At 41.3% G+C, this 27,845-nt stretch overlaps 4 protein-coding genes across 7 annotated transcripts; 2 read left to right on the top strand and 2 right to left on the bottom strand.

The window, feature by feature from the left end:
- Positions 1 to 14: 14 nt before the first annotated feature.
- IKKbeta (I-kappaB kinase beta) lies at positions 15 to 2,944 on the top strand. Of its 2 annotated transcripts, none has more exons than XM_070216687.1 (5): positions 15 to 262; positions 485 to 1,938; positions 1,995 to 2,164; positions 2,219 to 2,614; positions 2,680 to 2,944. In XM_070216687.1, the coding sequence occupies exons 1-5, from the start codon at positions 163 to 165 to the stop codon at positions 2,711 to 2,713; spliced, it is 2,154 nt and encodes a 717-aa protein (XP_070072788.1). In that variant the 5' UTR covers positions 15 to 162; the 3' UTR covers positions 2,714 to 2,944. The 2 variants fall into 2 exon arrangements, with proteins under 2 accessions (XP_070072788.1, XP_016996686.3); XM_017141197.3 differs by having other exon boundaries at positions 24 to 262; positions 485 to 1,941.
- A 380-nt stretch (positions 2,945 to 3,324) lies between these two features.
- Jhbp5 (Juvenile hormone binding protein 5) lies at positions 3,325 to 4,464 on the top strand. Its single transcript, XM_017141203.3, has 4 exons — positions 3,325 to 3,487; positions 3,557 to 3,876; positions 3,933 to 3,987; positions 4,048 to 4,464. The coding sequence occupies exons 1-4, from the start codon at positions 3,394 to 3,396 to the stop codon at positions 4,356 to 4,358; spliced, it is 780 nt and encodes a 259-aa protein (XP_016996692.1). The 5' UTR covers positions 3,325 to 3,393; the 3' UTR covers positions 4,359 to 4,464.
- On the bottom strand, positions 4,188 to 6,103 carry Jhbp4 (Juvenile hormone binding protein 4). Its single transcript, XM_017141202.3, has 3 exons — positions 5,795 to 6,103; positions 5,056 to 5,296; positions 4,188 to 4,922 (listed from the first exon to the last, which is right to left on the bottom strand). Exons 1-3 carry the CDS (start codon positions 5,919 to 5,921, stop codon positions 4,484 to 4,486), a joined length of 807 nt encoding a protein of 268 aa, XP_016996691.3. The 5' UTR covers positions 5,922 to 6,103; the 3' UTR covers positions 4,188 to 4,483.
- A 2,877-nt stretch (positions 6,104 to 8,980) lies between these two features.
- Positions 8,981 to 25,969, bottom strand: pnr (pannier). Of its 3 annotated transcripts, none has more exons than XM_070217572.1 (4): positions 25,208 to 25,969; positions 11,210 to 11,842; positions 10,865 to 11,144; positions 8,981 to 10,292 (listed from the first exon to the last, which is right to left on the bottom strand). In XM_070217572.1, the coding sequence occupies exons 2-4, from the start codon at positions 11,711 to 11,713 to the stop codon at positions 9,580 to 9,582; spliced, it is 1,497 nt and encodes a 498-aa protein (XP_070073673.1). In that variant the 5' UTR covers positions 11,714 to 11,842; positions 25,208 to 25,969; the 3' UTR covers positions 8,981 to 9,579. The 3 variants fall into 3 exon arrangements, with proteins under 3 accessions (XP_070073673.1, XP_016996689.3, XP_070073672.1); XM_017141200.3 differs by lacking the exon at positions 25,208 to 25,969 and adding an exon at positions 16,403 to 16,788 and having other exon boundaries at positions 11,219 to 11,842; XM_070217571.1 differs by lacking the exon at positions 25,208 to 25,969 and adding an exon at positions 16,403 to 16,781.
- Between the last annotated feature and the right edge of the window lie 1,876 nt (positions 25,970 to 27,845).

The raw sequence follows: 27,845 nt of genomic DNA, 5'->3' as shown, positions 1-27,845 counted from the left end.
GACCGCAGGTGCTGGTGAACGCGCAACAAGTGCTTGTGAACTCAACTATCGCCCATCGCTAGCGCTCATTTTAAAGTTTTGATTTTGCGATGGAGGGATTCCGATTCTCGGCGGAGGAAAGTGCTGCGTAAATACATATAACACAAAAAGAAACCCGAAAAGATGCGCTCCTGGGGAGACTGGGAGTGGTGCGGCAAGCTGGGCCAGGGCGGATTCGGCGAGGTGGTCCACTGGCGGAACCGCCGCACGGGCCGTGAAATCGGTGAGCTATAAACAGCTTTTCTGGTCCCACACCAACTTCTATAGACCCATACAAGCATAAAGGGAAATGCTTTTCCTAGAATTCCGGCTGATGCAAGCGGCTCTCCCGGCGCTGCACTGATAAAGCGGCTAAAACCGCGCATGTGAGCTCCGCTGAGTCAGCCGAAAGCCCTTCTCTGCGTCGCAGATACTGAAATGTTTATTTATCTCCCTTTTTTTTTAGCCACCAAGCACATTATAGATCTGAAATCCCTGACCGCCGATCAGCAAGTGAAGCTCAGCGAGCGCTGGAACAAGGAATTCGAGTGGGCCCGCCGTTTCCAGGACTTTCCGCACATTGTGGCCGGCGTGATTTTGGACCAGGAGGATGCGGGCTACCTGGACTACCTGAATGCCAGGCACATGGCCAAGCTGCCGGTGATTATACTGGAGTACTGCAATGGTGGCGATGTGCGGAGGCGTCTGCAGAGTCCCGAGAATGTCAATGGTCTGGTGGAGTTCGAGGTGCGGGAGATCCTAGGATCTCTACGCAAAGCCCTGCACTTTCTGCACACCGAGTGCCGCATTTGCCATCGCGATCTGAAGCCGGATAATATAGTTATCCAGCGGGGAGCCGATGGCAAGAAGGTCTACAAGCTGACCGACTTTGGACTGGCTCGCCTGGCTCCGGAAAAGACCATGGTGCAGAGCGTGGTGGGCACGCGGCACTACTTCGCCCCCGAGGTGGTGGAGTCGGGCAAGTACAACTCGGCCGTGGACTACTGGTCGCTGGGCATCATCGCCTACGAGCTGGCCACCGGCGAGCTGCCCTTTATCCCCCACCAAACGCCCACAACCATACTGATCAATCTGCTGAATAAGCCCCTCGAATGTATTGCCATCTCGGAGGATCCGGAGAGCAAGGGACGGTTTGTTAACCAATTCCAGCTGCCGCAGGAGCACCATTTGTCGCGTCCCTTTGCCGAGGAGTTCACCAAGTGGCTGCGCCTCCCGCTGACCACCGACTACAGGCAGCGCGGTCAGCGCATCGCAGCAGCTGATGAAGTACAATCAGTTTCACTCGTCTTCGCGGAGCTCGACAGGCTGCTCGCCATGAAGGTGCTCACCATTTTCGCGGTCAACTGCTCCAAGCGATTGGAGTATGTAGTTTCCGCTGAGATGACCATGCAGGATCTGATTCGATTGATTGTCGGGGACACGGGAATGAAAGGCACCGAGCTGTATTGCGTGCTGCCCACCTTGCATCCCCACAAGCAGATGAAGCCCCACACCAAGCCCCTGGATCTCTATGTGGAGGAGTGGAGCGATACGAGCAGGGATTCGCGCAAGTGGGCCAAGCGCAGCAATCCGCCCGTCATGCTGTACGTCTTTCAGGGCAAGGAGGAGTGCGACTACAGTGCACCCGAGCCCAGTCTCTCGGTTCTGGCCCGCAAGTTCATGTCCAACAAGATTGCCTCGGAGGAGCGGTGGCTGCTCAAGCGGGTGGCCAAGGACCTGCTGCACGTGCTCACCAAGGAGCAGGAGAACCACGAAATGTTTCTGTCGGGTGTTAATGAACATGCGCTGTCTTTGGAGGACGAAATGGTGGCCAATCCGTTTATAGACAAGATAAACGAGGAGCTTCTAACCACCAAGTTTGCCCACGATCAGTTGATGAAGCTGCGAGCATCAGCACAAGTGGTAGAAATGTGCAGTCTTTTAGTGGTTCTCTAGTAATTAGTAATTGCTTTCAGATCGCAGACGACCCAGAGTGGCAGAAGCTCACGCAGAAATATGAAACCATCATAGAGCACACCAAAAAGATAAAGGCTCACTTCGAAGCCAACTTGCGCGGGGCCCAGGGAATGGTTAAGAGCACCAATCAACTGCTAAAGGATCTTGGCGAAAGAGACATATTCGATGCGTAAGGCAATTATGACCAATTATGTTGCAGATCCTTATATTTTATATATTTTAGCACTCGATTCTACAAGCAATACCTTGGCAATGGAGGCATCATTTCGCCGGTTGAGTTGAAGAAAGCTGCTACTGAGTTCGCCAAAACGCGTTCGCAGCTACAAACCAAGGGCGAGGTTAAGACGCTTTCCAAGGCCATCGATAAGCTGCACTTTTACTTCTTCAAGAGCAAGGAGCCCGTCCCGGTGCTTCTAAGCACATTTATCGACATCAAGAGGGAGATATTCGAGATGCATCTGAAGATGCTGAGCCCGATTTCCGTCGCTCCACCTCCGTTGCTGCAGCTGAGCGATGCGATGGACCGCCTGACCATGAGCTCTGGAATAGCCAGCTCGGATCCCTTTGACTCTCTAGGCACGATCAGTGTCATCGACGAGGCGGAAAGGATCAACAGCATGTAAGTGCATTTAAGCCTTTTTTAACCATATTTTTTCTAATGAATTGTCTTTTATTTTTTGTCAGGCTTCTTCGTGAAATGGAAGTTGATCCTGCTTAACCATAGAAGCCACACATATCGCATGACAATGTGCCCATTCGAAATCATAGAAATATTTCGATTTTATTTTTGTTATCCCAATACCCAATTGGTAATTTATATAGCTTTAATGGTTTCACAGAAACTTTAGTGCCGGTTTCTCATCTCAGAACGTTTTGTATTTTGTTCAGTGATAATGCTTTTGTTTTCTGCGTGTTCGCATTCATATTAAACAAGAATAAATGTTTGAAATGGCAGTTTTATTTGTATTTTTGTTTACATACGCTGATTGAATTTCAAACTGGCGTGAAATGGTAAACTTACCAGATGGCTGTATAACTAATGTTTATAAATTCTTTCTTTGTGGAGGTTTTTTATATTATTACAATTCACCACATATATATACTTTTTTAGCAATTGTTTTCTATTGGTTAAAATACTTCAAGGTATATGGTATATATACAAGTCGGCTTGATTTACGACTAAACAGCTGTATATAGCTTGGCTTGGTCAATTGAAATGAAACTTGCTGAGGATTGCAATGTCACGGAAAATTGCACATGCGGCAGAACAGAGAATTAGTCAACTTCTGGCCATGCCAGAAGCGGCTATAAAAGCGATTCCAGCAGCTTGGCAGCCACCACAAGTCGAGAACCGGTGACCAGTATCAGAACCTCAGGAGATCTCAGAATAAACACGGAATGAATTGCATTTGGTTGACGTTTTTGGTGCTGCTCCTGGGAGCAGTGATGCAGATGGAGGCCAAGCCTCCGGCCAAGAAGCCGGCTCAACTGCGTGAGTAGAAAAGAAAACTTATTTAATTTAGAATAATTAAATAGGTTATTAATCTTGAATTACTTTCAGCAACCTTTCTCAAGGTCTGCCATCGCGATTCACCTGATTTGAACACCTGCGCAAGGGAATCCTACGAAGCACTGCGTCCGAAATTAATGGAGGGCATTCCCGAGCTGTATATTCCCTCAATGGAGCCACTGATTGTTCCCCAGGTGAAGATGGATCAGGACTCCGGCGCCATCTACCTGCACTCCGTGTACCGAAATGTCAAGGTCACTGGCATTTCGAAGCACACGGTGAACGAGCTGCGCTTGGAGCCCTCGAAACTGAAGTTCATTGTGTCGCTGACCTTCCCCAAGCTGCACTTGGAATCGGACTACAGCATTAAGGTCAGTAAGAAAGAAAAATCGGGAATAACTTGACTACTACTATTCTGCTAAATCAGGGAAAAATCATGATGATGCCGCTTCTGGGCGATGGTCACTGCAAGGTGGATCTGGGTGAGTTAGATGACTAATTAATATTATTTTAGATTTTTAAATAACCGTATTATCCCCCAGTAAACATCACCATGCGCACGGAGCTGATTGGCCAGGAGTACAAGAAGAATGGGGCCAACTATCTGAAGATCAACAACGTGAAGGTCAAGTACGAGCTATCCGATGTGCACATCCATCTGGATAATCTTTTTAACGGGGACAAGGCCTTGGGCGATCGGATGAACGAGTTCCTCAACGAGAACTGGAAGGCTCTGGCCGAGGAGGTGCGTCCCTTGATGACCAAGGCTTTGGTGGACATTCTGAGGGCCTCCGTGGACAAACTGTTTGCCTCATTCAGCTACGATGATCTGCTGCCCAAGGGAGTGTACTAATTTGGATATTTTACAATCTTAATGATTTAATCGTAGTACAAAACATTAGCCTAAAAGATAAGCACACAGTTTAAAAGCGAAATAAATTATGAATATAATACATAAACGGCGGTTAAAGGCGACCATTAAACCAGCCAAAGTTTGGTGGGCATCTTGGAGAAGACGTTGTTCCAGAGGCCGTGGAAGATGTCGGCCAATCCGAGTTCCAAGTCTGGACGCAATTCTGCTATGACCTCCTTGCCGTTCTGATTGAGAAACGAGTTTATGGAGGCTGCCAGGATGTCGTTGCCATTGAACAGATTCTTCAGGTGGATTCGCATGGCGCCCACGTCGAAGCCCACCTTCATTTCATCGATGTGGATGATCTCGTCGCCGGTTCGCGTCTCATTCCGCAGGGAGATCCTCGTATAAACCGTTGTGTGCACATTCTTCAGGGCCATGGCCACGTCGCCACTGCCGATGAGGGGCAGCAGCAGGATGTTTCCCTTAAGGTTGTACTTGGCACGGATTCTCAGCCTAGGCAGCTCCAGCTCGAAGTTGAGAAGACGTCGCTTTAGATCCAAGCTTTATTAAAGAAATTAATAGTTTAATTCATAATTCATAAACAGTTTAATCATATTATTTAATAAAAAAGGTAACGGAAATATTTTTAATATTTATTTCTTTATATTTTAATATTTAATAACCATTTTATTACCTTGCCCTTCGCACAGTTGCGTTAGATGGTCCACGGATGACCAGGTCTTGAAATCCTCCGGATAGCACCAGGTTGCCACTGCCCTTTGACACCGAAACCTGGTCAATATTCAATGGCTCAAAGCTCTTCACCCCGATCTCGGGAATTCCAGCTGCCAGAGCTGGAAAACATCCTTCGAAAAGCTGTCGAAAGCAACTATCCTCATTTGGATTGGATCGTTTGCAGGTCTGTAGCCATGAAGCTGGGATAAACAAGATATGTTTAGGAAATTTCTTTTCTTATAAATACTTACAAAAAAATATTTTAAAACAAAGAGATATACGCGAGTGTCTTCCGAACAACAAAATGTCTGGCTTCTTTGGAAAGGAAGCTTAAACTGGTATTAAATGTCTGTAATTTATAAAATTGCATTTAAAACTTTTCTTTAATTATGCACATAATAAAGTAACCTTTTTTTTACCGATTTTAGGAACGAAAATGTACTTAAGCAAATATTAAATTTAAGATATTTAAAACAATTTAAAAAATGCATTTTAAAATGGGATGGATACGCTTCGAACTATTTAAATTTATTTAAAACTTTTCCATAACTATTCACATTTTTAAATAAATCCTTTTACAGAAGGAAATTTTTAAGATTTCTGTGGTAGGGTTATTTAGAAAAAGTAAATGATTTTTTAAATAATTAAAATTGATAATCATAAAAACACACGACACATTTCCAGCTAACGTCACTTACGTCTCTCCTGCAACGGCAACTTATCGTTAACAATTTCGCGAGTATACGCCCCGTGGACTTGAGTCGGGCAAACCGAGAAGATAACGGCCAAACTAATGGCCAACTTCCAGCACGTTGTGTTGAACATGTTTAAAGCAAAACGAAACCACAGCGACACGGGTATCCTTGGGTCAACACTTGAATTTTGGGGGCTTTAAGTCCGTTATCCGTTGCACGCGACCGTTAGCGACGATGGCTCGAGACCAAGTGCCGGGATAGCCGAGAGAAAAGTCGGACGAAACCATCGAAGGCCATGACAAACGTTGTCTGTTTTTTGCTGCCAGTTTTACATACTCTTTTTGCCCGCACTGACGTTACGAATTCCGCAATTTCATACCCGTTTGCCAAATTACCACTGGAAAAATATAGGCAAGATCAGTTTATAATACTTTCCAAGGATTTTAAATTTAAGAAAGAACTATTTTTTGAATTATGTTTAAGAATATAGCAAAATATTTTATTACTCAAACTAAAATATTTTGGAAAATTAATATAATAAGGTGTTATAATTAATGTGTTATATTTACAATAAAATCTTAAATCAGTAATAAAACTAATTTATCTAAGTAATTAAAAAATACCATAAAGACTAAGGCAAAAATGTAGAGAATAGAAAGGTATTTTTTGATAGTTAATGACCAAAATGTGAATAATTTCATTTATATAAGCTTTTCAACTCGTTTAGTTTTATCGTTATCGCTGTTCATAATTACTACTGGTACTATAGCAACTTTCCCAAGAGTAGTGCATGAAGCTAAACCACTTGACCGAATATTTGTAATGTTTTATTTGTTGTATTGATATTTGGACTTGTAAGTTGCTTGTACGTTGAATTTTACTTTCGTTTGGCGCGTAAACGCCACCGATTCCCAGCTTGTTGTTTATGTTTATGAACGTTGCGCCACTCACACGCCACAAAAACCGAAAAAAAGCCACCCAACTCGTCCCCCTGGCCTGCTTCCAGTTCCACCGAAGTTCCCGCCGAAGTTGTTCACCTGTTCACCCGACTACTTCTGGTATTACGCAGACTTGGCTCCGGAGAGTTTGTAGTTTGTTGTCTGTTGTCTGCCGTCTGGGATTGTCTGCGCTGCCTTGCCCCTTCATTGTCACGGGTGTTGTCCGGTTTTCTGTTTGTTCGTGCTCCAATGCCTCGGGCCACAGAGGCTTCCCCATGCCCCACCAACTCCCCTTTTCGGCGCCTGTCGCGTGCACTCTGCGTTGCAAGTTTGTGTTACGCAGTCTCCCCAATTATCATTTGGCCTGGAGGTGGTCGAGTGACCGGATCGTGAGTGGTCCAATAATATTTCATATTTTAGACGTCTAAAAAATATACTTTAAAAATATTCTTTTCCCCTTAAAAATTGTGAGAGTTATAGAAAACTTTGTTAAAAAATTTCTTTAAACTTAAAAGTATATAAAAACATACTTTTAAACCTCTTCAAGATTGTGAGAGATTTTTATAATATTTTTCTAAAGTTGTTAAACATGTGTAGATAACTTGTAGATATATGGTAGATAACCCACTTATTCTCCAACTTGAAATTACATTAAATATAAATTTAATTAGTTTAATTTTTTTTTACTTGTTTCTGAAGTTGTTAAACTTGTGTAGATAACTTGTAGATAGCTGGTAAGTAACTTATACTCTAACTTGAAACTTCACTTAATAATAGTTTAATTAAATATTTATAACTTCTTAATGATTTTTAAAAAATGTAGTTCCCATGAGAAATAAAGAAAAATATCATCTCTAACACTCATTTGTCATTTGGCAGTCACTTAATTGCCGCAGTTTTCGAAAACATGAATATGCTAATTCAACGGTTATGTGTTTATAATAATCTTTCTCCCGCCGGGGTCGACTCAATTTCAATGTTGCATGTTGCGACAACAAGCGAACATCCCAAAATATCAGCCATGTTCATCTCATTTCTCAGTTGGCCAAAAAGTCGCGTGCGGAAACTACCAAAACGAACGGACCTGGCAATAGTTGGCCAGTGTCTGTAGATTGCGATATCTTTAATTGTGGCTGCTTCCTCGCCAACTGGCCCATCAAACTCTAAAATCCAGCTGAAAAATCGAATCGGCAAAAGTTGTCCCACTCGTAAAGCCGGCAATTGCGCAACGTTCGGCTTGGATTATTAACAAGCACTTTATTTTCTTTTCTTTTCTTTAAACTTTAAACGCCAAACAAACGAGTTTAATGCTCGCTATTGATTTTCTTTGTTTTTGTTTATTGGCGTTTATTTTCACACTTGCTGCTGCATTCCTCGATGCCTGGATTTCTGTTTTTGCTTGTCGGATGTCCATGGATGCCCACCCCAAAGTGATGCAATCACCAGACTTCAGCCTTTTTTGCTACATTTTTTGCAATGTCATAAAAGTAAAGAAAACAAATAATTGCAGGGGCTTTCCCAGAGCTCTCGGTTAATTTTGGCCCCACCGCAATCCGAGCCTGGTCACGTGCAATTGGAGGCAAAGCCAAGAGTTCAATAGCTTCGATTGGGCTTTTTAAATGGCCAACTTGGTAGGCAGATCACGCCTCCAATTTTATCGTTTTTCACTCTAATTTAGCTTGTATTTCGGTTGCAACTATTGGCATTGACCGATTAAAAGGGCTAATAGTTTGGCACTACTTTGTTAAAACAAATATTTTTACTGTTTTCTTGTTGACTAATATTTTTTGGAAAAAAGCATACAAATTATAGCTAGCGATAGCGAACATTTCGTAAAAAGACCTTAAATATAACGGTAGTACTTGAATATAAAGAGAGTTGAAGATGTAAATGTCAGGTAAAATTTTTGATCATTGGTTTGAGGCTGCGCTAAGCCCAGCTTAAAACTATACACCACCTTTTTTACTGGATTTAAGCGCAGCCCAAAGCTTAAATAGACGGAATACTGGTAAAAATATTATCAAGATATAAAAGTTTATTTTTTTAACATTTTAAATTGAAATGAAATTTTTTAAATTGAAATTAATGAATTTAGCTTGAGACGACAAAAAAATAGAATATGTTGAAGGTGCCATCGTCACTGTTTTTTAAACTCTTGAACTCTTTTTTTACTTGATAAAGAATGAGTAAAAATTCATATTAATATTTCTTGTGTTTTTTAAACCCAGAAAAGAGTAGAATTCGACTTGAATTATGTTGTAATACAATCTTTATTTAGCGTTGATATTTAAGACCACAGTTACAATAATACTATACTACTAAGTACGATTACGGTTAAATGTTCTATGAAAGGGTGGGTGGGGAGTGCAAAGTGCACGTAGAATATTTAAGCTAGTCGAACGCGAGTTATGATAAGGACCTAAATGGAACTACATTATAAACGAAGCGATAAACGATATCTGTACACACATATATAATAAACTCCATGGATAAGCACAAACATATAGACGTAGATTTGTACAACGAGAATTGCTATAAGTTATTTACAAGATCATAAAAACTATGTGTTCTTAACCTAGCAACACCCCGTTTGCGATTCGAATTTTGAATTTAGATTAAGCAAAATCTTAGTTGAATAAATTAATCTTTTTCTGAAATTGCGTTTTAGAAAACGGAAATTTAAACAACTATGATTGGGATAAAATGAATTAAAATGGAATCCGGCAAACGGGGCTGAATAGGACTAAAGGTAAATAGGTCTAAAGTCTTTTCAATGCCACGATTTGGGGTGCAGTTGGTGAGGAGGCGGAGGAGGGAGATCACATCACAGAACCAGAGCCAGGTTTAACCCTACGAGGTGGCCATCAGCTTGGCCGCCTGGATGACGTTGTGCTGGTGATGATAGCCGGCCAGCTCACTGGCCGCTCCTCCCGCCATGGCCGCCGTGGATGCCGCCCCTCCCAGCGCCCCAAAGGTTCCCCCAAAATAGCAGTTGTTTACATAGTCGTAGTTGGTGGCACTCGCCTCCGTTTTCACCCCATAAGCAGCAGCTGCGGCGGCCGCGTGCAGATGATGATGGGCCGCCGCCGCTGTCACATGATGACCATGGGATCCGCCCAGGTGATGGTGGTGGTGCTGGTAGTGCGGCGACGGGGTGCCATTGCTCAGCGTGGGCGTTTCCACGCTGTGCGCCGTGTAGGCGGATGCACTGCCTCCTCCGACCGACGCACTGCTGCCGCCGCCGGGCGTGTAGAGCTGCGATCCTCCTGCTGCTCCATGCAGCTGACGGGCACTCAACTGGGACTGACCGGAGGTGGGCGTGACCATGCCGTGACCATGTTGCTGACCATGCTGCTGCTGCGTCGTCGCCTGTCCGTAGAGGGGAAAGCATTGCTGGTGCGCCGCCTGCTGTTGCTGCTGTTGTTGCTGCTGCTGTTGCTGTTGCTGCTGCTGCTGGGCGCTGTGGTGTCCCATCAGCGTACTGCTACTGCTGGCGCTGCTCTTCAGGTCCGCGTGCAGTTTACCAAGGCCATGGCGCTCCAGGCTAAGCGAGGGCTTGAGATCTGTAGAGGGAAAAAAAATAGATTACAATCTTGGAAGATCTAAAATGAATATGTACCCAAGAAACTAAATGTCCTACAACTTTGAAAAAAATGTACTAAAAATTAGATTTATTATCTTAAAGAATTAGACTGCTCATATATAATGAGTTTATATATAGCCATAATTTAATGAGAAATCAATATTTTGTTAATTTTGCTTTAAAGTTAGGTAGTTATTCCATAAGTAAGGGTAAGGGTAATTTCCACTTCCAATATTCATCAGTGGTTTACTTTCTCAGTACTTCCTCAATTCTCTTTTGTTCATTTGCTTAGTTGTTCATTTAAATAGACTTTAAGTCTTTAATTCTTCAATTAAAGGGTATGAATATATAGAGGGGACATGTCATACGAAATGGTCTGATGTATTCAATTAAGATATCTCATTTAGGACCGTTTTCTCGTCCGTATGTTAAATTTAAAGTAGGGCTAAAACCTTGAAATCGTATGAGAAATCAGAGTTTAAAGCTTCCTTTAAATTTAACAGGCGAAAGAGAAAATTCTATTCTCCACCTATCCCAACAGACACCACTTACCGTGCTCTTCCTTGCACTCCTTGATGGCCTCCAGAGTGGAGCTCGATCCGGACCCCGCTCCTCCCGCTCCCCCCGCGGAGCCACTGCCCGTTTTCTTGGGCTTTCGCTTCCTCGTCTGGATGCCATCCTTGCGCATGGCCAGAGGTCGGTTCACGCCGTGCAACTTGTAGTACAGCCCACAGGCATTGCAAACAGGCTCCCCGTCGTTGTTCCTTCGCCAAAGTGTCGTGGTTCGAGTGCCGCAGTTGGTGCAACACAGACCCATTCTCCGAGTGGCGGTCTAAAGAAGGAAAAGATAAAAATTAACACTGAATTCTGGAGAAGATCAGGCGGGGGACTACTCACTGCACTCACCAGGCGCTTGCTGGGCTTGATCAGCGGCCGGTTCATTCCGTTCATCTTGTGGTAGAGCCCACAGGCGTTGCACAGGTAATGCCCCGTTCCATCCCGTCGCCACAGGGGTGTTGAGATGGCGCCACAGTTGACGCACTCGCGTCCCTCGCCGAACTGAAAGTCCATGGCGCTCTCGTAGGGCGAGTTGCGCTGGAATCCGGAGGGATCGTAGGCACTGCGCCAGGAGCCCATCATCACGGCCGCGTTGGGTGAATAAAATTGCGCCGGCAGCTGCGCATGCGCCGATCCAAAGCTATCGGTGGTCCAGGCATTCTGTGCCGCAGCGCTGCCAAAATGCGCCGCCACATGGTTGTACTGGCGATTGGAGGGCACGTAGACGGGGGCATTCACGGCCTGCTGGTGATAGCCGGACACCCCGACTCCCACTCCTGCACTGGCCGCACTCCCGGCGGCAGCCAGGTCCGTGTAGGCCGCCACGGCGCTGCTGTGGTACATCTTTACGGCGGCCGCGTGCGAGGCTGAAGCGGATGCGGATGCGGATGCAGAGGCAACCGGCAGCGTCACGTTCTGGTGGTCACCGCTGAAATGCGGATAGTCGCGTGTCGACAGTTGATCCGATGTGGACTGTAAGTAGAAGAAGGAATACTCATCAGTTAGATGTTAAAAAAAATAAGAGATCTTGAATAAAAGAAAGTATTTAAAGTTAAATTTAAGGTAGAAAAATAAATTAAATTTGTAAGAGGATAAAAATTAAGATCTTAAATAAAATAAATAGTATTATAAGTTGCACTTATGAATTAACATTAAAATTTAATATATTTAATTTACTATTTTATTAATTTATTTTCAGTCAAAATTGTTATTTTAATTTAAATGTCTGGTTTCATACAAACTATTACTAAATTTCCGAAAACAAACAAATTTAACAGTTTTACATTTAACATTCATTTGTAGTTTAAAATTTCTTGTTAAAAAATGTGAATCTCTTTGTTTTTCGTTCTTAAATAAAATATTTTGGTGTTTTCTGGTACATGATAATCTTATATTATTCATATAATTCATTCTTATATCATTAAAAAAAAAGAATACCAAAGAAAGTATATTTAGGAGAGTTGGGGATGAAATGCCTTTCTAATACTATACTATTGGAGGACTTTTCCCAGAGGCCATCTGCCATACCATCTCATCCCTTTTAGGCTTCTTTCCCCAGCTCTCATCTCCATCTCTTTCATTCAGGGACTGCCATTGGATGCTCTGTCATTTGGGCAACTCCCCTTCTTGGGCAGCCATTTTGGATTCAACTCCGCGGCAGCTCCTGCGTCTGCCACTCTACCACTACACCCCTCCCCCGGTGGTACCCCCTCCTCCGGTTTGGAACCCGTTTTCCCGGACTGCGCCCTTTCGGTTACCAACTCTCGAGTTAATGGCGCTCTCTGCATCGTGTATCTTGGCATCCGTGAGTTTGTGCATCGGTATCTTTGGCTTCGCAGCACTTATCGGGTGCGTAGGCACTTCGATTTCAGGCCATAAAGTGTCATTTGCAGGCACTCGGTACTCAGTTTGAAATTATAAATCGGGGAAGTACGAATGTATGATTCCATAAAGAACAGATAAAGAAAGAGCAGCACTCGAAGGAGTAGAATTAATAGAAAATGATATTCTAATTAAATGTGCTCAGGTGGAAATATTTTAATCTATTACAATTAATATTTCATATTCCATCAGCCAGCAAAACATTAAAACATAATCAAAGCATTACATTTTAAATCGAATTCCTTTTTCATTTTTACAATTGATTTTTATTTCACAAAAGATTTTCATTGTTCATTCAACATTTTTGCACCAAATGAGGGAAACATTTTCAAGTGGCGTTGGCTGTTTTCCCCCACATACACTTAAATTTTTATTCAGACCGAATTTCTGTTGTATTCCTATTTCAGAAAAGTTCAACAGCCAAAGAGAAGCAACAATAACGAAACCCGTCAGCGATCATCGAAATCTGTGCTTCACATCGATTTCAATTAAGGCGCCAATTGCATATTTTTATTTATGCGGATATATTCGAATATATTTTTAAATTGCCTTTACAGTCAGCAACAAAAAGCAAAAAAAAAGAGGGGAAACATTTGACGTCTTTATCTTATCCCACAAATTTAATGCGATGATGTATGAAATTTTTAATTTTTTCTCATTCCCGTTTGCCTCGAGGGGGCTGCAAATAAATTTAATTTGTAAACAGATGGCCACTTAAGGGGCGGGGGACTGGGAATGGCAAAGTTTGGGCAATATTCGTGGCATTAAAAGATTTTAAATTGCAGTTCAATGTAATTGCAGGCAGCCAAGCTGTTGGGCCAGAAATCGATGCAAGGCCGCCGGCATTTTGAGCAATGAATTGCATTAAAAATAAGCTTTAAATTACATAAATAAATAAATAAAATAAACATAAATTCTAAGATTAAAATCATTTCTTACTAATAGACTGTAATTTCAACACATCACAAAAAGTGTATATTTTTTTCGTTTTGAGCTTTAATTTAAAACCACAAATGAAACTGACTAAAAATACTGCATTTGTATTAATTGATCATTTAAATCGAGCTTTCACTTTATATTATTTAAATGCTGTTCATCTGTACTTTTGTATTAAATAATTTAATTATAATTTATTTAAAATACTTAAAAGTATTTATAAAAAACCAATCAAATTTTAAACAAGAAATAAAGCGATTATAAATACAAAAAAATTGCGTATTGCCAAGTTAAATCAAAATGGCATAATATTATGGGATAATCAATCAGACTGATCGAGTGCAACGTGACGTATGAGCAATAATATTTAAGACTCAACACGCAACTGTCAAAACAAATTAAATGTGAAAGGGGGAGGGGGATGGTGGTAGAAGAAGGGGGAAAGGGGAAGGGGGGATACGTGAAGATCAGTGCAGCAATTTCGGCTGCAATTCCCCAAATTCCAGCGGACCATGTGAGCGGAGGCAATCAAAGAGTTGACCACGCGTGCATAATGACGTCGCTCCCCTTGGAAGATCACTCGATCAAAGGAGCGCCGAGTGCGAGATGCGATGGCGATGGCGATGGAGTTAAAGTCGGAGTGGAAGTTGCTCGACGAGATCAAAGGAGGCGGCGACCACACGAAAAATTGTCAACAAGCCGGCCGGGCAAAGAGCCCTCATCCTTTTTGAATGGGCGAACAGAAGGGATCCGAAGGGATCATGATTCATGACGTATGCTAAGCAGTGCTGCCATTTTGTCCTCTTTCCGGACAGATCTGTCCTTTTTTTAACGGGTTTATCCGGAAAAAATTTCAAACATCCCCTATCCGGAAATCTGTCCTTTTTTCAAAAATAAGGTTTTGAGTGTTATTTTTGCCAGTCGAAAGTGTGTAAACCTGTTTTTATATGCTAAAACGCCTTTTTAACCATCAATCTTACAGTTCGGCCCTTAAAAAATAACTATTTTTACAAATTATCAAAGAGACGTAAAGCAGTCGATGGATTTTCTATACAGTACGATTTTTTTTGTAGCAAAAAAAGAGGAAAACACTTTAAAAATTTCTTAATTTTTAATTTACGTAATTTTAGATTATTACGTATACGCACAAAAATAAACCATGGTAAAATGATCAAACAAAGAAGGATGTGAGTCGGGCGCAGTAGGTCATTACATAATTGAATTTAATATAAAATCCATTTAAATTAAGTAATTATATAACCCATTGGTAAAACAGAAAAATGGAGGCGCATTTACTTTTGTCCCTTTTTTTGTCCTTTTTAAAAAATTTTTGTCCTTTTTTTCCCGGTTTTTTTTGGCTTATCTGTCCTGTTTTTCAAGCTGAGTGATGGCAGCACTGATGCTAAGCCAATGTGCGAGTAAAGAAGAGGTCTTGGCGCTTTGGCGCTTATTAAAAACCGATCAGCAAAAGGGACAAGCTGAAAATCCCCCTAAAGGAGGCGAGGAATTAAAAATTAACAGCCATAAAAAGTTTATTTCATAAAAGGGCACTTAAAAAAAAAATTCTAAAGGTTTCAGAAATGTATTAAATAATTTTCTAAATTAATTAAATCTAAAGACTAAATCTTTAAGTTCAGATACCGAAACCTATTCCTAAACCAAATATAATATTAATAAACCTTATAATAATAAATTTTTTTGAGTGTAGCAAAGAAAGGAATCAAAAGAGGATACCGATAGCTATACCTATACCACATATAACGTTAATAATTTGTCACCGCAAATGAAGGAACAAAAACAAACAGAGAAAACCACTTGAGCGGGAATGGCCGGCAAAAACAAAACAAAGGTTGAAGAGCCAGAAGCAGGATGAAGAGGAGGATCTTAAAAGGGGAGGAGGCGGGGGTCAGAGGATAAGTGGAGAACGAGGACGAGGATGAGCGGCGCTTTGAGTGTTTGTGTCTTGTTTTCTGTTTTCATCCCGCTCTCAAGCTGGCGCTCTGCCGTCAAGTGGAGGATCCTGTTTTCCACTCTCCTCTCCACTCGATCCACCTCCTCCTCCACTTGACTCATTCATTCATTGATCTTCGCTATTCCGCAGGCTCTCTCCGCGCTTTCTCCTGCCCCTCTCTTCCCCCTCCTAATCCTGTTCCAACTTAACTGCTTGTTTCGGTCTTGGATTTTGTTTTGGCCTAATCGCTCTCAGCCATTTAAGTTTGCCGCCTGTCAAGGCTCATTTCTTCTGGGGAAAATCATTTTACTACAACTAATAGATGCAAGGAGATTAAGGAGTTATTAAAGTCGATGCGAAACTAATTAATCTGATTAGCTTTTCTCTAGTGAAAGATTAAAACAGACAGTTTAAGTTCAGAAATGGATAACCTTACTTATTAAATGTATTTAACAAAATATAAAAATTAATAAGAAAGATATCAAGATTTAAACGATTAAAAAGATTAAGACTTTCATTACTCAGTTTAGTCACCTAATACGGAGAACTAAACATATGTTATTTGTGACAATAAATATTATTAAAGATCTAATATATCATTAAAGATCTGTTACAATATCATACTAAAAAGTAGTTTTTTTATGATTGAGACTCTTGATATCTTTAATTCGAATTGGTAACCTGATAGCCCGGCCAAAAAAGAAGCTCTGGCACATGTTCGGTGACATATTTACGAGAACGTGAAAAACGTGAGGTAAACTTACATCGCCATCACTCAGCAAGATGCCCATGATTTATGGCCGAATAATTCGCGATTCGCGGCTCGTTTTAGAATGATTAATGGGCCACGCACGCAGCTCAGTTCAGTTCAAGTTGAGGTTGAGACCGATTCCGATATGATATATATAGCGGCTATAGCTATAGGCTATTGATATGAACGGTGTCGCTTGGGAAGTGTAAATAAATAATCGTATCACAAATGCATTCAGATTAATTGCAACAAGCTCCGAAATGTTTTATTGCACTTTTACACGAAGTTTGTTTATTATTTATATGGCATTTTATGGGCCTTGTTGTAAGACATTTGATTAATGTGGCCTATAAAGCGATAAATTTCGTTTTAATCCATTTACGAGCACTTAACCGATTCCGGAGCTTTTGTTTTTGGGTTTTGAAATGTTTTTCTTTTATTTTTTTAAAGAGAGAGAGCGAGAGCACAACGATCCGACTTCCTTGAGGCGAGCAAACAAACTAAAAAACGCCTCGAAGTAAACAAAAACTTAATCCCAAATATCCAGATCCAGTTCCGAGCGTCGACGTCAACGCAGGCAGCGACTGCGGCGCCGGCAGAGGAGTCGGCGAGAAGTCAACGGCAACAACATAAAAAGTCAATTTCATCAATGGGCACTCGCTCTTCACTCCTCTCTCCCTTCTTCTCCTCCGGTAATGTCACCCAATCTTCGCAAGAGAAAGAGCGAGAGGCAGTCGGCTGACAGGTAAAAATTTGTAGGTGCATTTCCAGCGGACGCCTACGTCGGCAGCGACGCCAGCAGAGGCGCTGACTCGAAAATTAGTCAATTTCATGTAAGTCTTGAAAAATGATGTGCCGCACACTTGAGCTAAGGAATCGAAGCAGGTCCAGGGGTACTGGGTACTTGAGACCCTCCGAAAACGGTAGGCACTCTACCACTCGTCCTCTCTAATCCGCTTTTCCAGACCCTAATCCCGAGTATCCTATACCCATTTTCATTTCAAATCTTACACAGAAAGAAAAGATCTTCGGGATCTTTAGTTTTGCTTATCAAAGAACTTGATAATTTGGAGTATTTAAGTTAGCTTCTATACATAAATTTAAATACTATATTTTACTGTATATTATCTCTATCTAAAACAACATTATTAAGATCTTCGGGATCTTTAGTTTGTTTATCAGAGAACTTAAAACTAAACATAGGTTCAAAATTGAAAATTTGAAATTTAAATACTATAGTATTCCACTTTATATTATCTCCATCTAAGAAAACATTATTAAGAAATATTTTCAGTGTCACACTTGCTCAATATCCACTTGAAACTGATATTAATTTTCCTGCGTGTATAACAATCAGAAACCGAGGCGATATTGTGGGCACTGAAGGCCCGGCCCATTGTCAGCAGCTCATTAAATTGCCTGGGCGTGTGTCTGTCCCCGAGAAAGGATCACAGGATCTGGACAGGCTCGGATTAATTGATCGCTCAGCCATGTGTGTGTTTGTGTTTATACTGCCTTAATGGCAGGCGATTAATTCAGATGACTCAAATTGCAACTACGTCAATGGGGGAATTACAAATAATTCGTTGGAAAGAGGAATGAGTGTTCGAAATTCCTGTAGCCACAAGTAATTTAAGAGGGTTAATATGTCAGATAAGTGCGTGGCAGGAAAATATTGCAGTTTAAATAGTTGATATTAATGGAATCTTAAGAATCGCAGTAATTTCTTTGAATAAATTCAGATATTTTAGGATATAATTTGTCAATCCGCTACCATTAGGTTCCTAACTCGGAACCGCAGCCTGACCGACCACAAATCACTTGCCCAGAAACCGGAGACCCCAGGAGAAGTCATTAATCAAGCAATTTGCCTTAGTTTCTGGCAATCGGCCAAAACAAGAAAAGGTTCTCGGGGTAGCGAAAAAGAGAGGGCCAGATATTCGCTCCATTAAAATGCAAAGCAAAAGTGGCTAAAAAGAGAACAAAAGGCAGTCGGTCCAAGTCCAAGGTGAGGTACGAAAGATGTCAAAACAAAAGCCGCAGGGATGGGGTTTTTCGGAGGAGCGAACGGAGCGCATATTTCAATCCGCGCTGACACATCCTGCTGCGCTAATGGACCTTAATTTGTGAACAGCTTTATATATCATGCGCCAGACCGTTAATGTGATCATCCACACGATCTGCCTGCGACTTTCGGTCCCAGTTGAAGCTCAAGTTGAAGTTGAAATTGAAGGCGGAGCTGGCGATAAAGTTTTTATGGAGCTTATCGTTCGAATGCGCGGAATGGAATGGAACTGGCACGCGCTTTCCGGGAAAGGGGAAAACTGAAAGAAAGTGCATGAGAGCCTTATTCTCAGGCCCATTGAACTATTGATAACATGCAGATAAATGATAATTGCCCTGGCTCCACTCTAATCCTTCTCCAACCCAAAAACAAAAACCAAAGAAAGAAAAACCCTTCAAATGATTTTCGGGGTCGGGGAAATGTCGCCAGAATTTTCAAAGTGGCGTCACCGCTTATCCGCCCCGCGACCAACCCCTTTCTTCGGCTTTCTCCCACCCCTCCTCCGGGAAACCCAATGAAGTCTTACTCTCTCGGGTACTTTGCATCTCGATGATCACAATTCCCATTGATCGTCATCATCATCGTCTTTTTCCCTCACTTGCTTGGTATATGGGATCGGGATCTCCGCTTCTCTTCTCTCTCGGCAAAGATGAAAGCGATCTTTATTGGTTTTTGTAGTGATTTTAAGTGGATTTGTGGTTCGATTCTTAATGCCGAAGTGCGCCAGGCCAGCCTCAGATTCGAAAGATCCAAAGAGATCAGAGATTCAACCTCAACCTCCGTGGCTGCGACTGCGATGTCTCTGCGGTTATATCGTTTTTATTCAAATTTGTATGTTTATTTCTTTCTTTATGCGTAATTATGAGAATCTTCCAGCTGTCGTCCGCCAGACGAAGACATACTTGGCCCGCGGCCGTTGAGTGTTTTAGGCAGTTTCGAGGCTTGTAATTATGGACTTTGGTTCGTCTTTAATGTCGCAAATGCATCTAGCCGAAAGGGGAAGGGGGTTCAGATGGGTTCTTTGATGGCATTTCCATCACAGGTTGGGAGATACACCTCGTTCTTCAGTGGGTAGAAAGCGTTTTATGAATATTTGCAGGCGATACGATATTGCTTCTAGATATAAAGTTTATTTTTAATGAATAAAAAATAATATTAAAAAAGCACTAAGGTTTAACATTTAAAAAGGGGATATAAGGATCCAATAGAACTTGGGTAGAAAGCGTTTTATGAATATTTGCAGGCGATACGATATTGCTTCTAGATATAAAGTTTATTTTTAGTGAATAAAAAATATTATTAAAAAAGGCACTAAGGTTTAACATTTAAAAAGGGGAAAATAAGGATCCAATAGAACTTGTTGTTATTTATACCACTTCTATTTTTGATTTCTTTTTTTTAGTAATTAAAGTTTGATCAGCTGAGTAAAGAAACTTATAGCTATAGATTTCTTTAGGTTTTTTTTTAAACTAAAGAAATGTAACAAAATTCAAGGCTTTTAAGCTAGTTATCAGCGCCCTCTTATCGTTAATATAATGTACTGTAAACTGAAAATGAGTTTATATTTATTGCTTGAAAAGTTTTCAACCCAAATGGCTTAGTTATTTTCCTAGCGCCTAGTACCGATTGGGTTCGTTATCGCAGTGCCATTAGGGGTTCCCTTTAAACAACCGCTGCAGTTATCCATCAAAGTAACTCCCCGAGCTCCACTTTTCGAGGTGCCCCCTTCACTTCCCCCTGCCCGCACTCAATTCAAGGAGGCACTTGACTTAGCAACTAAAACGCAATTGAAGTGCGACGGCTACTTACAAATTCCTGAACAACACAAAAAAACGAAGAACTCAATTTGAATATGGAAAGATAAGTGAGCACCCCCACCCCTCCCCCGCTTACTGATGATTGTTCCAATCGCTGATTTTGAGTGTGTGTCAGTTCTTAAACATCGCCGCGGATAGAGGCGCATTAATGCTTATCAACTTGCCTTCGGCAGGGAAACTGATGGCGGAAATGGTGACTTATTGCAAGTTTTTCCACTGATAATGTTTCGTTCGCTTGTGCATTTTGTTTTATAATTAATTACCAGGCTGATACGCGTATCTATGCTAAGTGGGCGCCCTCTTATGCAGGCCCCTTTATTTATTTTTAAGGCCACAGGGCGTGTGAATACGAAAGACTCAAGCAACGAACTCGAATCGGGTGTCCTTTGCGGTGAACATAGATGGCGTCTAAATTAAGCCTGTCCCCCGGTCTTTTTGATCTCTGCCGATACCGAGATACCAGGTAGGTGTCCCCCATTCCTCCCCGCCCCAATATCACTTTGTACACTGGAAGAAAAGATACCTGATATGGGATATTTCGTAATTCTATGGTAGTTTAACTTTTAAACTTCGTAAAACAGCATTTATTTTTGGGATACATTAATGTGTAGAAAAAAATACTATTTAAATTAATCATAGTTAAAAAGATTATTATCAAAAGACGTCTCGTGTTATATGATTTTATTCGATATCGTATCAAAATCATAACTAAAGTGTAAATATAATTAGATTAATCATATTTATATCTTTGTGTCCATATGTTAAACATTTTTTTTTACTAATTACAAATCTACTCTTTTTCCTGTGCAGCCGCAGTGACAAGTTTTCGGCACGCGGACCGCCAGATTCCCGGGGAATGTGCCTCGAATGTGTCTCTCGATTGGGCCCCCATACCATATCATACCATCCCAACCGTCGGTCCCTGACCAAAGCTTTTAAGTGTCTTGGCGTCGGCGCGGCTTATGTCTTCTCTTCTCGCTCCCTCTTGGGTGACATTTACATTTGTGAGATCGAAGAGAATCACAGAGAAATACAGAGACACAGAGAAAGAGAGAGAAAAAACCCGAGGAATTAATTACTGTGGAAAAGTCAAGATTTAATCGCTGCTCTTGACTGTGAAAAGATGTCGCCTAATTTTTCCTAGTCTTTAATTAATTAATTATGGCCACCTAATGATGAAAAAAGGAAAATGTGTTTGAAAGTTTTCTATTTTTATTAGCCTTTGGCGCCGGCTCGAGGCACAAATGAACTTTAAGCCTGAGAAATATCGAGATAAGGTTCAAATGCAGCCTCAATCGAAATCGGTTTTCGTTGCGGCTTTTGTGCACCACCACAGCTTCCCGAAAGACCCTCGGATAAGAGCGAAGATTATGCCTCCCTCGCGAAGGTTCCACCAGGCCCCGATTCGATAAATCCCCGTTGATATCGCCCTATCGCCATGAATAAGGCAAGCTTATCGGGCTGACTCTTTGTATTCAGGCTAAAAATTATACCATATATGATTTATGTGGCAATGTGATAGGAATTTAATCTCGCGCCACTGGTAAACAATGTTTTGCGGATAAGCATTGGAGAACAGTAAACGCCTGCTTTGATTCAAATGTTTGGCGTGGCATAATTGTGATTTATGGTTAAGTTGGGGGCCATTGTTATTCACAATTAAGCGAAAATGAACTCCTAGCTACCGTTGAAAAAATGCCTTAAAATTTCATTTTAATTCTAGTTAAACTGCTTAGGTTCTAAAGAAATGTTTTTGAGACTTTTTTTTTATCAGCCAGTCAGAGTTTTTTGAATACCTTTAAAATATAGCACTTATAACCCACACAGCAAGCCACTCAGACTGCCGTCGCCAAGTTCCCGGCTACCGAGAAGTGCCAGGACCTCGCCAGGATCTCCTATCTACCAGGCCAGGTCCTTGGCTGACACGCAATTAGCCGCCGTCTCGCAGGGCACGGCAGGACTTCCAGGACGATGGGTCAATGGGTCTCCAGTCCAGAGCCTCACTTCCTATTGGGCCCTGTTTTCCGTTGGCCCGTTCTGTTGACCTGCTGTCGAGCCACCAAGGCACATTTATCATGGCCTGCCAGTTGTTTCTGCCGCCGATACACTTTCCACTTGCGTGCTGCATTCTCGGAGTCGGCTAACTGCAACTAGCACTACCTGAATGAATATGGTTATGGACATGGCTACGAGGCGACTTGGGATTGTGTAGGTTGGTCGGTCGGTGGTCAGCTTGGCGAGCGAGTGTTGAAATTGCATAATTAGGTTGGGTTGTTGCAGTTTGCATTTTCAGCCGAGTGTGTCTGGGGGTAGTTTGAGCAGAGTTGCCAGGCGTCTTAAAAAATGTAATATTAAAAATATTTATATTCATATTTTAAAATATTTGTGGTTTTAAAATATTTTTAAAAATATAATATATTAAAGTTTTTTAATATTTATCTCAAGGAATGATAAAATTATAATTGAGAGTTTTAGAACTTTAATATTTTCTTGGATCTTAAACAATCTTATTCACTTTGGATGTCTTTCACATGTCTCTTATTGCATTACACATCAAACAATGTATTCCCTTTGCTAACCTGGCAACCCTAACTCTCGATGACCTTTGCTTTGGCCTCGCTAAACATTTTTGGGTTAAGATTTATGATGCAATTTCCCGAAAAATTCTCTTGGCCCAAACTGGAGACAAAGTCAGAGCCATTTAACTAGTTTTGTTTTGCCTTTGCCTCTCTGATGTTTGAAGCCAATTTCAGTTTTATGGCTTTTGTTGGTCTCATAAAAGTGTCATAAATTAAAAGGCGCTTAAACACGCACACAGATCCATCCACGAACCCAAACTCGAACTCAGGGATGTGAGGAGGGATCATGTAACCTGTGCCACTGGTCACACGCAGCGCCTTTGACTCATGACCTCCTCGGAGGGCAGACGCAAAAGGTTTGGCCTGCTTTTATGGCCCCTACGGAATCGACTTTACTGTTTTCCACCTAATGATTTTATGGCACTTTTTGGCAATATTTCCCTGCACTCGAGAATCTGCCGTCATGTTGTGTCATTGTCAACACGGTCGGGCTCTATGGGACTCTATTCTCTGGCCACTCGGCTGTCTGGGTCATCCATTCTGTTGTCCTTTCAGTGGTGGCGCCAGCAGTTAATTGCTATATGGAATGGCACTTGTTAGTACCTGATCGAGGAAGTGAAAGTGAAGCCAAAGGGTTGTGAGATAGCTGCATTCGATGCTAATTGGTATGGTCAAGGATAGATATTGAAATGATAGAGTTCGATGGAGTGTTCAAGGTTTTAAAATATCAGTCACAGCACTTGGGAAACATTTTATAGTTCAAGGTCATTCGTTTCAAACGATAATAATATATGTGAAGTCAAAGCGTGTCTAAACTTTATAAAAAAATATTTATTTCTGAAAATTCTTATTCCAAAATAGGAATAAAATCTTTCCCACTTTAAAGGCTTAAAATTTGCCGTTAAAAATTCATCAACTTTCTCATCTAATTCACTTAACACGGCTTGTTGGAAGGCGATAAAAGCACTTTGAGCGCAATCAAGTTCGAGATAAAGTCACTTTAAGATGCCTAATTGTTGCCGAACAATTCCATTTCTTTAGGATTGTAAGCTATAGAACCCCTTCTACCCCCCTTAAAAATTTATTATCAGCTGCGCTTACACCTTGCTCTAATTTATGTGCATTACCAAATAGTTTTGGCCATGTTCCGAGCAGAGACGAGACCCTAATGAGTAGTGATACCAGCTAATGTTAATGTTAATTCGAATGTTAATGACTGCCGACTGCCGTTCCATCTTGCAAGTTTTGCTCTGGAGTCTTTTGTTTGGGTTTGGCCCCGAGTCGAGTCGGCAAATTTATGTATCTACGGTGCAATTGTGCGAGTAATTATGCCAACTACTGTGAGTGTTGAATGAATGCATGAAACAAGTTCAGTTTTCAGCCGTTTCAGCATTCAGCTGCTCCCATCAATTATGGCCGGTCAGCCAAATGGAAGCTTGAGAGATTTTTGACACTTGGTCTTTCAACGGGTGGCTAATCGAGAACAAAACTGCGCTCATGTCGAACTGCCAATGGACGCCAGGTTCATATCAATCCCCCCAAGCCCCTGGGATCCCTCCACTCTGACAGCTCAAAAGTTGATCGGAAATTTATGGCTTTTCTTGCTATATTTTATGGCAGTTAATGCCTGAATATAAAACTCAAGCGCATAAATTACAATTCAATTAAAAAAATATTGAACAATACCGAAGGCAATATTCATTTTTTTTGATATACGCTCTGCCGCTAATGGCACAATCGAAAATGATTTAGTTGCCACGTTTTTGGTGTGGTCAAATTTATGACCCTTTCACCCTTTTTGGCTTCTGGGTAACTGCAACTGCATATCTAACATGGTGTAAAACGATTTCCACCCGGGGTTATCAAAAGATTAGCGCAAACTAGTTTATTTATTTAGATCGGTATCTTAACGTGGTCTTTACATGTTCAACATTAGTCCGATGCTAATTTCATTGTTGATCCATAAAGATTGTGTTGTGGCCGCGCTTGAGCTCAGCTAATTGATACAACAGATCATATTGTTTATGTCTAATTTAAGCTGTAACTGTTCTCACACAACGTTGCAGTTCGCCAATCATCGGAATCGATCATTGAATGGCATTTAACAGCGCTCTAATGAGTTGCCACTGGAGTTGGGAACCAGTTTTTTAATTTTCAGATGCTCACAAAAAGAAGGAGTTAAAAATCCAGACATTTTGGGAAATATAAGATGGTGAGATTCCTAAATCGAATTAGTATTAGAAGTATTAGTTGCTTATTGATTGAAAATGTATAAATAATATTATATCAAAGGTTATATGACTAAGAAGTGAAATATTAATTAATTAATTTATATTCATAAATAAATGCAGACTTACTTAGTTTGGGACTGACAGCGAATATTGGTTCTCCAATTGCTTTGTTTGATTTATGCTAATCAAGATTCGTATGCCAATTGGCAGTTATGGCACTTAATGGCCTTTTTGTTGGGCGTTTAAACAGAAATGTAAACTGCTTTTAAATCGCATTTATTGTTTTCACAGCGAACGTTTTGTGAGTTTTTGTTTTGATTTGATTTTGAATGCTGGTGTCTAGACAAAAGCGCCACAAATCACACGAAATTCACAGACAACTGATGGATGCGATGAAATGCGAAAAAAAGACAAAGATCACAGCACGCACAGATACACTTTTTAGCATGGCCAGCTACTTGGCTAACTAGCTGTTTAGCTGGAGCTTTGAGATTCGCGATGGCCAATGGAACGGCGGTGATGCGGGAACCGAAACTCGTTTAATTAATCAAAATGCGGCTATTAAAACTGTGAGTTTTCCAGTTTTCGATTCGATTGATGGATGTTTGGCTGTTTTCGTTTTTATGTAGATCACTGCTTGTTATTTTGTTTGCTTTTGGCGACGGCAATTCGCGTTTCGCTCGCTTCATTCGCTGCGTTTCGCGTGTCGCGCATAAACGTTCGAAATCCAACTGAAGGCAAGGAATTTCAAATTCGACGGCGACTCCTTGTGTGCGCGTTCTGATTGGAATGGGGAAGCTCTGGCACACACGCACGGGCTGTACATACAAACACACAAGATGGAGTGAGCAAGTGAGCGAGCGCGTTTCGTTTGGGCTTCCGGTTGGACGCGAGCCAAGAGAGCGACTGACTGCGTTCGACAACCGCTCTCTCTCGCGGGCAAACAAACGGCCCACCGGGAAAGTAAGAAGGTGGTTCTTTGTGTGCTGAAAATCCTGTTCCTTTTAGCAGAAAGTGTTGGAAATCCTGTTTCTTTCAGCAGGCGACGGTGTAGGGAAAATGTAAATTCCCAAGGAAAACCACATAGAAACCTCATTCCCCCCTTACTTTTTGTGTCACCCCCGTGTATTTTGAAACCAGAGACGGAAGAAATGTAAGGGGTGAATGAGGTTTTGTCCCTTCCGCTTGTATGGAGAAACCTCTTGAAAATATGTTATTTTCCAGAGGAATGTTCCCGCTGGGGGGTTTCCTCTACACACACACTCGCACACACTCGCTATCGATATAAAAGTGGGTGTTGCCCTGCCATCGCGCTCTCCTTCTCTCTCCCTCACACACTTGGCAGCTAGCAGCAACCCATCTCGCTTTCACGCGCTCCAACTTAATCGAAATGTGGCCATATTAAAAGTTAGCTTGATTTGCTGTTTAGATATTGGTGTTTCCAGCGAGAGAGTAAGAGAGACAGCGAAAGAGAGGGGGCTACTCTCTAGGGACAGCCCACTTTGCGCTGGCTAACGTGGCGTATGCGCAATGTCGCCCCTTCGCCATTTAAAACCCATTATATGCGCTAGTAAAAGAAATAAATTGCAAATATCAAAGCTCCTTTTTTCCGCAGGTAAAATCCACACTTTATGTGCTCTTTAATTGGCAACTTCATAACTCTTCTCCCATCGCAATTAATGGCCATGTAATATAAACTTACTTATGTATCGCATCGTATATAGCCAAACTAGCACTTGTACTCGCCTGCAATTTATAGGCTTAACGCCCACTTGTGATTTATTTATCAGATAATGTCTTCATTAAGTTGATGCCATTTACATACATTCAATCGGAACGAACTTTAGAGGTGAGAATAAACAAATTCTTTTTGATTTACAAATTAGTTGTGCCATTCATTTGTCATAATGCAGATAAGGCAATCAGTTAATGCTACTTTCGATGCATAAATTTTAATTACCAGCGCTGCAAAAAGTTTTCAATGAGAAATTTATTCGGTTGGCTTAATGTCAGAGTTGTGTAATTGCGGTTAGATATGCATCTGCGGTTAGGATCTAAAATTTGAATATAATGAAATACCATTTTTTTTTGTAAATATTCGGATTGCAATCGCCATTTAATAGCTAAATTTTTCTAGGACATTTTAAAAGAATATTTTCTCTGGTTTATGATCATAATTTATTTAAAAATGATAAAATATTCTTATTATTTATGCTCGCTCGAAAAAATCGTTATTAACCAATCCTTATTACCTTTAATTATTCCCAAAAAAAACGCATAAGTTTACGCATTATCCCTCTGTTCCTTAAGGAATAATCTTTGATGGAGCGTTTTGTGTCATGGCATTTCTCGGGATTTCATATAGGGTATGACTAATCTGACGAGATAAGGTGGACACTGGCCCACGCAATTATAAAGACGTAAGCAATGTGGAATCTGTTTTTGTAAGCTAAGGAGATTGTCATGCTATGACACATTTCCCGCCAAAAAAAATTACAAAAAAAAGTTATGTGTGTCTTCTTACGCACGATGCAACTTCCTCTTTTTACTAATTACTCGTCAGCGCTAAAAAATAGCCATTTTCAATTGGAATTTCAGGCGGCGACAGTCCGATAAGCTTCGCGTTCCCCACTTTCGTGTCCAACTCTGGTCAAAGCCTAATGTTCAATTACCACAAATTAAATTTATTAAATGGCGAGTGGCCCGCGCAGACGATAAAGTTCAATTATTTATTGGAACTGCCAAAATACGAGCAGGCCAAATC

Source organism: Drosophila takahashii, chromosome 3R (genome assembly GCF_030179915.1).
Source record: "Drosophila takahashii strain IR98-3 E-12201 chromosome 3R, DtakHiC1v2, whole genome shotgun sequence".
NCBI classification, from domain to species: Eukaryota; Metazoa; Arthropoda; class Insecta; order Diptera; family Drosophilidae; genus Drosophila; species Drosophila takahashii.
Note: the sequence above shows the minus strand (reverse complement) of the source record. Positions and strands in the feature narration are given on the sequence as shown.

Excerpts from the sequence above, each read along its gene's own strand:
- Jhbp4 (XM_017141202.3), bottom strand. The coding sequence starts at position 5,921 with ATGTTCAACACAACGTGCTGGAAGTTGGCCATTAGTTTGGCCGTTATC. Across the intron at positions 5,297-5,794 it reads GTTGCCGTTGCAGGAGAGAC|CTTCATGGCTACAGACCTGC; the intron begins GTAAGTGACGTT and ends TGTTTATCCCAG. Across the intron at positions 4,923-5,055 it reads GCAACTGTGCGAAGGGCAAG|CTTGGATCTAAAGCGACGTC; the intron begins GTAATAAAATGG and ends TCTTTAATAAAG.
- IKKbeta (XM_017141197.3), top strand. The coding sequence starts at position 163 with ATGCGCTCCTGGGGAGACTGGGAGTGGTGCGGCAAGCTGGGCCAGGGC. Across the intron at positions 263-484 it reads CCGCACGGGCCGTGAAATCG|CCACCAAGCACATTATAGAT; the intron begins GTGAGCTATAAA and ends CTTTTTTTTTAG. Across the intron at positions 2,615-2,679 it reads GCGGAAAGGATCAACAGCAT|GCTTCTTCGTGAAATGGAAG; the intron begins GTAAGTGCATTT and ends ATTTTTTGTCAG.
- Jhbp5 (XM_017141203.3), top strand. The coding sequence starts at position 3,394 with ATGAATTGCATTTGGTTGACGTTTTTGGTGCTGCTCCTGGGAGCAGTG. Across the intron at positions 3,488-3,556 it reads CAAGAAGCCGGCTCAACTGC|CAACCTTTCTCAAGGTCTGC; the intron begins GTGAGTAGAAAA and ends AATTACTTTCAG. Across the intron at positions 3,877-3,932 it reads AATCGGACTACAGCATTAAG|GGAAAAATCATGATGATGCC; the intron begins GTCAGTAAGAAA and ends CTGCTAAATCAG.
- pnr (XM_070217571.1), bottom strand. The coding sequence starts at position 16,429 with ATGGGCATCTTGCTGAGTGATGGCGAT. Across the intron at positions 11,843-16,402 it reads TCTTGCTGAGTGATGGCGAT|TCCACATCGGATCAACTGTC; the intron begins GTAAGTTTACCT and ends TTCTACTTACAG. Across the intron at positions 10,293-10,864 it reads GGAGTGCAAGGAAGAGCACG|ATCTCAAGCCCTCGCTTAGC; the intron begins GTAAGTGGTGTC and ends TTCCCTCTACAG.